This window comes from Gavialis gangeticus, unplaced genomic scaffold (genome assembly GCF_001723915.1).
Source record: "Gavialis gangeticus isolate Ggan-Ray unplaced genomic scaffold, GavGan_comp1, whole genome shotgun sequence".
NCBI classification, from domain to species: domain Eukaryota; kingdom Metazoa; phylum Chordata; order Crocodylia; family Gavialidae; genus Gavialis; species Gavialis gangeticus.
Window position 1 is genome coordinate 227,572,108 of NW_017729032.1, and position 10,161 is coordinate 227,582,268.

The 10,161-nt window shown below is 42.1% G+C and overlaps 1 protein-coding gene across 2 annotated transcripts in view; it reads right to left on the bottom strand.

Moving 5' to 3' along the window:
* NCAM2 (neural cell adhesion molecule 2) overlaps positions 1 to 10,161 on the bottom strand; it is a 691,500-nt gene that overhangs the window by 192,004 nt on the left and 489,335 nt on the right. For both annotated transcript variants that reach the window (XM_019524735.1, XM_019524736.1), the window contains exon 10: positions 2,676 to 2,863. In XM_019524735.1, coding sequence (XP_019380280.1) covers positions 2,676 to 2,863 — 188 coding nt within the window. The remainder of the gene's footprint in view (positions 1 to 2,675; positions 2,864 to 10,161) is intronic.

Here is a 10,161-nt window from a genome sequence, read left to right on the forward strand (position 1 = left end):
GTGTGGCCAGGCCCCAGCAGGATTAGGAAGGGTTCCCCCCAAACCTCCTTGATAACAGAGCTTTTGTACTATGTTTTTTTGCATATTAGTCATTACGTTTAAATGATAATAGTATTGAATTGATCAACCTCTATGTTTGTATGAACAGCTAAAACTCCATTTTGTGCTTGTTCCCTGCTTGACATGAGTAAATGAACTTCATATGTCCTATGTAAGTGAGTGTCTGTCTGAGAGGGTGAATGGTGAAATAATGTTAAGTATTTGCATGAAAACAGAAGAAGATTTCACTGATTGTGTAAGGAACAAGGTGCCAATGTATGAATTACCAGACAGTAAACTAATTAAGCTAATTAATGAATGGCTGAAGAACTCATCTGTGATCAGGTGCGAAGAAGATAGTAAGAAGAAGGAATTTTGCATATCCTGCCATTTGAACTACACAATGCTTCAAGGCAGAGATACCAACTCAGAGCTAGCAACTTTACTGGAATGATCTCATCAGAGATACCAACTTTACTGGAATGACCTCAAGTTGACATAAACAGAAGAAACAACTTCTAATTAAGAACTGAGCATGGAAAAACCCCAATGTTGAACAAAGACTTGAAATCCCTATAAAAGTGAAATGCAGACAAGCCAAGATAGGGAATCTATTCTTTGTTACCTCCTGGAGCACAGGCACGTCTGTTTATGTCCGCTCATCACCCTCAATGAGCCTAGACTGGCCATCCAGTGCTAACATTCTACTGGTAACTATAACTTCTTACTGGAGTGGTTTTGTTTGTATGTCAGTTTGAATGTATGCTTGTGTATGTCTGTTTGTATGACTGACGTGTGCAAGCTTATGTTTCTGCTTCATGTAATTAATAAATGTGGCATTTTGCCTTATCCCCCTTTATAAGTACTCCCTCCTAATTTGAGCAATTGGCAATTTAAAGTAACACATTTACCAGCTCTGTTATCAGCATTTATCACCCCACCAGAAACCAACAGCCTCTCTCATTAATTCATCTCTTCTTAAACAAAGAAAGATTGGAGGGACATTACTATCTGATCTTTGATTAGCTCCAAAAAGCCCTAAGCCAATATTGTTGTTTGCCACAGCACAGACCATAGCCAGCATGTGGTCTGCTAGCTAATGCTGAGAGGTGTCTGTGTAAGACAGAGGTGATGGAGGATCCCTGTTAACAGGGAGTGGGAAGGGGAGGGGGAAAGCAGGAGGAAACCAGTCAGATCTTGCTGTGCCTGCAAGTCTCTGCCAGAGGTCCAGCCAGGGAGCAGAGAGGAGGAGCCAGCCCTGCTGATCATCAGAGAGCCCAGCCCAGAGAGCATGCTGGGATTCTGGGGGACTCTGATTTAACTTAAACCAGCAAGGGGTCTGGGACAGACATTGCACAAACCAATTTGACCCAAATCAGTTAAGTCTGATACTATATTCAACCAGGTTTGTCTCAGACTGGTTTCAGCCATTTTAAGACTGGTTTATATGCACTGAACTTCTGTTCTGTTACAGGTTTAAACCAATTTCTGATCATTTAAACTGGTTTATGTGTAAAGTCTGTCCCTAGCCCTGGTAAGCAGGGTCAGGACTAGGAGCAGTAGTTGTGAGTTGCCACTAGAGACCTGGTGAGCCAGGACAGGCTGCTACCCTTGCTCTACAGGTGGAGGCATGAGAAATCTGGGATACTGGAGGACTTCAACTTGGGCAGCACGTGTGGGAAGTGGCCATGCTTTAATGGAAAATGAATTGTGTAGTGCAGATCAGAGATAATCCTGACCTGCCACAATACAATTTAGAGCCACTTAACAAGTATTTAAAACCACTTTCAGGTGTTATTGTGTGGACAATCCAGGGATTAAGAGGTCCAGGAGTTGCCCAAAATTACTGTGCAACAAGGCCCCTAATGTCCAATATACCGAGGAGACAACCTCCTTTCCTCAGCAGTTTAAGTCAGGGATAATGATGAGATCCTAACAAAGAGCTGAGAATGGGGGCAGAATGATGGAAAGAGAAGGCAGATGTCCCTCTATCAGGTGTAAAGTTACTCAGGAAGCCTGATAGACATGATTTTCCCTCATATTTCCTCTGTTTTCCTTGTAAATTAGGGAAAATGTAGCTCATCTATGACCTTCTAGGATCAGTTCCAGGAATGAGAAGGGAGTTTAATTATTTTATTCTTTCAGTGGCATTACTATGGAGACTACCAACAACAAATCTAACTAATATCAACTGGTGTGGTAGTCTGGTATGGCAAATACAAGTTTGCTTTGACAGGAATTGAAAAAAAATCTTTTCATATCAAGGAAGGAGCTATCATGTGTTGACTTGGTTTTCAAAATCAGTGTTTAATATTAATCTATTCAATCAGTTTAAATATTTTAAAATGTTAAATTTGTATTTGCTGCTTTCAAAGCAATGCAAATTATACCAGTTTTCACTGAAAATAATGAACTGACAGAAAGATAAATGCTGAAATTTGAGGACTATTATCTAATTGGATCACAAGGAATATTGAGATGAATAACTCATAAGATTGTTTTATGAAGCTTCCTTATTGTGTCATACAGCGAATCTTTTAATAGTTTGATATAACCCTTGTGATGGCGACTGACTGGAGAAGAAATTAAATGATTCCCCTGTGATGAATGCAATCTCATTTCATTTAATGCCTTACCTCTAATATCAACTTTCTTCCTGCACTGTAGATCTTTAAATGAGTAGTATTTTTTGCAGGTAAAACTAACTTTCCTCTTCTCCACTGAATTGAAGCTGAAGGATTAGCTAGCACTTCACAACTGATGTTGATGGGATTGCCTTCCCAAGAATAATACATGGTCTGATTTGACACAAATGTTGGAGCATCTGGAAAAAAGGAAATATACAAATATATTAGCTGTTATATTTCATTAAAATATGCAATGTATAAAATATGTAAGCTTTGAGGCTCTGAAGGATATGTGAAATTACTACTCTGTCACTTCATAATATGGATTATTACACTGTCACTTATCATGTAAATTCCAAAAATTCAACAAAAATGTACTTATGTTTGGTGTCCATCACTGAAGTCGCTTCAGAATAATTTACTTATCACAGCTCTCTATAACAAATACTTATGTATGCCATGATGAAAGTCCAGTTGTAGGCCTGAGAACCTGAACATGGAGAGAAACTTCTATCAATCTATCTCCATAGAAGTTTTCAAGTCTCATTCCTCTCTGGTCTAAGCTCTCTTCCTCTATATTCAACCTGCTGGAGTGACTACTCACCAGTGAGTAGGTCTGAAAGTTGTCATACAGCAGATTAAACCCAAAATATCTAGGTTGCCAAATATAATGTCATGAACTTAAATCACTCACTCTGACTTATAAATGTTGATGATTAGTCTAGTCCAAGTCCACTGTAAATTCTTTGGGTGCAGTAACTGTGTTTTTACGATATGTCTCTACAAAATCCAACACAGAACTGAAACCAGCTTAATCAAGTGTGGGTGAAGTGACCTTTCAGTCAACATCAGATGTATTACACAGTAAGAAAAGGATGACATGGATGACAAATTATAATTCTGTGAAAGACTAAAATAATGAGTTAACAACTTTTAGGGAAATTATATAACACTCACACAGGCACAAATATAATATACACACTTGGCAGCCCATTAGGGGCCCTGAAACCAGATTAAAGCAACTGTAAATAAGTGCTAAAAAGGGGCTTCAGGAAAGGTTTAACACTAATTGTGTTTTTGAGATGTACATAGTTTCATAATTTCATAGATTTAGGGTCGGAAGGGACCTAGTAGATCTTCTAGCCCGACCCCCCGCCAGGGCGGGAGAACAACAAAACCCCAAAACAAAAACGGGACTCAAATGAGTCCAGCCAGGTAGGCATCCAGCCTCTTCTTAAAGACCCCCAGGGTAGGGGCCAGCACCACTTCCCTTGGAAGTTGGTTCCAGCTCCTAGCCGCCCTAACTGTGAAGTAGTTTTTGCGGATGTCCAATCTATACCTCCTCTCCATCAACTTGTGCCCATTACTCCTTGTTATGCCAGCGGGCGCTAGGGGAAACAGCGTCTCCCCCAAACCCTTCTGGTCCCCCCTAGTGAGTTTATAGACTGTCACCAGGTCCCCCCTCAGCCTTCTCTTGTGGAGGCTGAATAGGTTCAGGTCCCGCAGTCTCTCACTGTAGGGTCTGCCCTGTTGTCCCCGGATCATGCGGGTGGCCCTCCTCTGGACCCTCTCCATGTTGTCCACATCCCTCTTGAAATGGGGCGCACAGAACTGGACACAATACTCCAGCTGTGGCCTGACCAGCGTCGCGTAGAGGGGGAGGATCACCTCCTTGGCTCTACTCGAGATGCACCTGTGGATGCACGACAAGGTCCGGTTAGCCCTGCCAACCATGACCTCGCATTGTCGGCCCATGTTCATCTTGGAGTCAATAATGACTCCAAGATCTCTTTCTGCCTCCGTGCTCTCGAGTAGGGAGTTCCCCATTGTGTAAGTGTGCTGCTGGTTCCTACTGCCCAAGTGCAGCACCCTGCACTTGTCCGTATTGAAACGCATCCTGTTCCTGTTAGCCCACCCCTGTAACCTATCCAGATCCCTCTGCAATCTCTCCCTCCCTGCTAGCGTGCTCACCTCCCCCCAAATTTTGGTGTCATCAGCGAATTTAAACAGGTTACTTTCCACCCCATCATCTAGATCGCTGATGAAGAAATTGAACAGCGCAGGCCCCAGGACCGAGCCCTGGGGGACTCCGCTACCCACCTCCCCCCAGGTCGAGTATGACCCATCCACCACCACCCTCTAAGTGCTGGGTGTATAAACTCCTTCCATATTTGCCTTTGTGAAATTGCTTAATCTTTTAGTATAATGTTGCTGCTCTTACAGGAATGTATCCTGCTTTGATCAAAAAGTAGAATTGGCATTATTGGGAGTTTTGAGCACAGATCAAGGATGATATATTATTGGTCAAAGATAGCAAAGATTTTTCAGAAATATTCAACTTCCTCAGGGAAGAACCTGGCTCCAATCATGAAAGAAAAAAATATGTCTTCCTAGAATCCTATTTTAGTATGCTCATCTTTTGCCACCAGAAGTCATAATTTAATCAGTGCTAGATTTTTGCAGCAGTTAAATAGTTACTTACATTCAAGATATGGTACTTTTATAACATCTAAAGGGCAGATTTTAGCCTACAAATATTTTTATATAAAGGATACAATAGCAGAGGGGCTGCAGGATTTGACATTTCACATTAATGCAGCTTTTTGAAAGAGAACATTTGCACAGAATCTGTCTGCATTATGATTTGTTAGAGTCAGCAACCCTAAAGTATTAAGCTAGGAACATCAGCCATAGTTGGAGAAATGGGGCAGGACTATGAGAGCTTTCTGGAGGGATACTGAAGAAATTGACATTCATTTCAGGTGGGACAGAACATGCTACAAATCCATGGTACATTCTGAGTAAGCAATTTGCACACCATTGTTTATACTTTCTTAAAATTAGTTTTTTTTGTTTTTTTTTTTACAAGTGAATAGTGAGCTTGTAAAAGGAAAAATAAAAATAAACTACTATCTGGTTTTCTGTTGTGAAAAAAATGTGGCTAGTGATATAATGAACTCTACTTTTCTATGGCAATTCTAACAGTTTGGCCAAATTCTGTTAAGCAAAGAAGCGATGTAATTTTCCGCATGTACACACATTTTGGAAGACTAAAATTTTCCTAAGATTCTTTGTTTTTTAAAAACATAGCAATATCCAAATTTTAAAGATCTGCTTTTTTAGTTTATATAAGTAACCATGTCTTATGTTCAAGGTACTTATACATGTTTAGTAGGGGTGCATGAAGTGGGCCCTATTCGATTTGGATTCAGCCCAAATCAGGGACAGTGGTTCTATTTGTTGATTCGGATTACTGTCCCTGATTCAATTTGGCTGAATCTGAAGAGAATCAGTGATTTGGACACAGATACAGCTTTAAATGTTTTTCTACATACCTCGAGGTACCAGCATGGCTAACGAATGCTAAGATGCTGGGGCGGATGCAACATCCCACATGAGTGTGGGGGGACCTTCCACATGCTCAGCAGCAAATCCAGAAGTGGACCAGAAGTATTTCTGGTCCACTTCTGGATCCACCAGGGAGGGCGCATGGGGGCCCCTGCCCCCCCAGTTGGCATTGGGCCATGGGGGGACCCTAGGTGCCCCCCTAGATCCAGGAGGCACCAGTTGCCAAGATGGCAGGCTGCCGGGGGGGGGGCTGTGTGCTCCCTGGCAGACCCAGAAGTGGATTGGAAGCACTTCTGGTCCACTTCTGGGTCTGCTGCTGAGCACGCTGAGGAGCCCCCCACACTTCTGTGGGACATTCCATGCGACCCAGCATCGTAGCACTCACAAGCCGTTTGCTACCTAGAGGTATGGAGAAAAAACATTGAAACCTGTGTCTGTACCCGAATCACTGAATCTTTCCGAAACTCTCTGAATCGATTTGGAGGGTTCCAATTTGATTTAGAGAGATTAAAGTGTCCTCTGATTCAATTCAGATTCAGAGATTTGGCTACTGACTTGGGCCGAATCTCCACCAAATCAAATCAGGGACCAAAGCTGCCCACAACCGTAATGTTTAGATGTTCCAGTAAAAGCTACTACACAAAATGATACATGTGTAAATTACACAAAGAAAGAACGTCTTTCAAAGAACCATGCATCCAATATCAATAGTTGGCACTTTCAAGCAAAAATGTTTCTTATTTTTCTCAATGGGCCTCAAAAAAACAGTCATTCTGCTGCCCGTCTTTCAGGTTAACAAATCTTGGATCTAACAATATGACATATATATCAAATTCCAGAGCCATTCATGATCTAACTAGAACATGATTAGGTAGCTATGAGGCAAGGAGGGCCCAACTTTTAAAAAGATTTTAAGAGACTAAAACCAATGCAATATATTGCACCAAAAATAAATTCAGATCATTTGCAGAATGTAAAGCATAGGCATAATGATCATCCTTCCCAAAGTACTCTCAAAATATTTCCAGTAGAGGAAAATTTCCACTGATGTAATAATGAAGCCAAAAGGAGAGCAGATTACAACACAGCTTGCTCAATGTGACAATGGTCTGGATTGATTGAATCTACATTCAGAACAAAAAAGCATGATAGGAACAGGTGCACCCTTATTTGGTTCTTACAGTTCTTTAATTATTTATTTTATTCCATTGTATTTAGAAGGTGCTAGTATAGAATACCTAGTATTTTTACTAGGTCTCTCACAAAGGCTTATAATGCGTTTCTTATAGGAACACTGTGTATGTTGGGGGAAAAATCATTATAAAAATATACACAACAAGGCCAGGTACAAACATGATACTTTTTCTGGTTTAGGGGGGCAGAAACAGGTCTATAGCGGTAACAAAAGTCAAGTTCTTAGCACATAGACAGGTTTCAAAATGGCAGACCCCAGTATAAGATAGACTTGGATATATGTAGTATCAGACTTACTTGATCTTGGTGGGACTGGTGTATTGAATGTCACTGCCAGGTTCACTGCTGAATCAAGGTAGGTCACTGCCCACCAGTATCCCAGGGGACTTTGCGGAACCTCCTAACCACCCCCCATTTTGATGAGCTGTGTCTCATTTCTCCATGAAGCACCTAATTGGCTTGAGCCCTGAGCTTTCTGTCTGACAGCCTGGCAAGACAGAGGCACGAGGGAAGAGAGGGGCTCATGACCTTCTGGGAGGAAGTGGTGCCAGAGGCACACCCCACATTCCCAGCCCAGTTTGGCAGGGTACAGAGTGTCCCTCCCATCCCGTCTGAGCCCCAGTACCCTGCATTACAGCAGCTCTGAGAAAGGCATGGCAGCCCCCCTGTAACAGGGCAGGGTCCTGTTACTATGGGTGTGGGAAATCTGAATAGCCCCACAACCTGGAAGCACACCCACCCCAGACCTGGAAGGACTCACCAAAGGTTGAGGATCCAGGTCTGGGGAAGCAGTGAGTCTCCCAGCAAGGGAGCTGACACAGATGCAGTGAATGAGGAAGAGTCACCCACGTGGGCCAGCAGAGGGAAGAATAAAAAAATGTTGAAAGCAGCCTCAAGGGGGCTACACCTGGCAGGGAGCAGGGTGCCTGGAGCCTGGGGTGACCAGGGCTTAAGCAGCCACTGGGAGGGATCAAAAGGAGGGCTCCTGTTTGTTTGTTTGTTTGCACAAGCCTGCAGGCTCTCCAAAGCCTCTGAAAGTTAAGAGGTGACCAGAAGGTGAAATCTGGGAAGAACTTTTGGAAGACAGCTAAGTGACAGTTTATTTTTTTTAACTTTCTTTGCTCATTTTGCATTTCTGACAACTCCTGTGTGGCCTCTACTAGCCCTGCTTCAGCAGCGGCGAGGGCTCTGAATACTGGGTCTTTAGCCAAAGCCAGCAGCAAAAGTAAAAATGGTCAGCTCTACTGACATGACCAAACATGCCTGGCTGTGATCTGCCCAGAATCTTCCCATAGCACCTTACACCCTTGCCTCCCTGGGAACTGAAGCTCCTCATTTGCACAGTATGCATCTTCAGCCAGGAACCTGGTGCTGGCTCTGGATGAGAAAATCCTGTGAGCCCTTCCTGAAACTGCACATGGTTCAGGGGGTCAAGACAGGGGAGGGACACTGTGCCCTGCTGACCTGGGCTGGGAATGTGGGATGCACTACTGGTACTGCCTCCCCCAAGCAGCTGATGAGCCCTGCTCCCCTGCAGCCTCCATCCTATCTGTAGTGGATCTTAAATTGGACAAAGCTCATGGTCTCCCATGCCACTGAGTGGAGCGAGCATGCCTCCTGCTGCTGGCTGCCTACAGCTGCCAACCACCTGAGCTGGGCTCAGCTGCCCTCAGTAATATCTGGCATGCTGAGAGGTGTGCAAGAGTATAGGCATTTGCCTGCTTCCCCCAATAGAGAGTGAATGTGAGATAACTGTTTCAAACTCTGCAGCTTAGAGAAACCTGTGTAGATTGGATTGATTCTGCCTTGGGCTTTTTGATTGTCTCTACTTAACTTTTTACACTATTAAGGCTGTGTCGCTGCACTGTAACTATAACTATAAACTCTGCAAAATCAAAATGGGAAATTAGGCTATATAGACTCATATATAGGAGGGGGAGGGGATAGTGCCAGAGGATTCTGGTGGCCATAGCAATTGTTATCAACTGAAAATAAGCAATATGCAGGTAGAAACAAATGGACAGGCTTTTTCTTGTGAATGCATATCCCCCAACAGCCACAGAGAGATTAGAAAGCCACAACAGACTGCTACATTTCCTTTTGTTATCTACATTTTACCCAAGTCCATTATTGCTAATTTATGGATGACTTGAAGTCTAAATGTTTCTGTGCCATTGTATAACAAGAATGAAAGTATTTTCCATACAACTATGCAATAAATTGAAAATTACATAAACAAAGTTGAAGGCCCTATCTTTTTCAAAACAGAAATGAACACATTACAAACTAGCACTAGAGTCACCTGAAATACAGCATTCACTGTGCCTTGCATGAAACATCTGATAAGAAATCAACCACCCTTTTTTTGCAATATATTCTGAAATGATATGATTCCAAGATAAAGAAAGCAGTCAATTAAAAAGTACACTGGACTTAACATACCTCATAAAATAGATATGATCCTGCATCAATAATCTTAGGTCTGATTGTGTTTGAATTTTGGTAAAACTGAGAGCAGAAGCCAAACTTAATGACTGGCTCATAACAATATAGAAAGCTGAACAAAAAACCTGCATCCAACAAAAACTCTGGGAAAATAGAAGTACAAGACATTTGAACTTTGCTTGTCTCTACTAAAAAAGAAAGCAGTATAAAAGCTACTGTTGATGTGTAGTAACTATAGCTACTATAAATGCACTGCAAACTTTACATATGCTATTGTAAACTGGAATGGCAAAATGAGTAGTAGTGTCAAAAGGAAGCAATTTAACCTATGTAGAGAAAGAAAAAAATGCCTGGAAACAGCAAAAACAGTTAGTAAAAGTATATAATTAAGCTAAAGGCATGCATTATATTATGTAAACTTACTGGAGTTTTAGAATGGCTTTTAGAAAAATTCAAATTAAGGTGTTAAGTAAACTCACAGCATTCTTGCTTTTTCCAAATGGGGGGG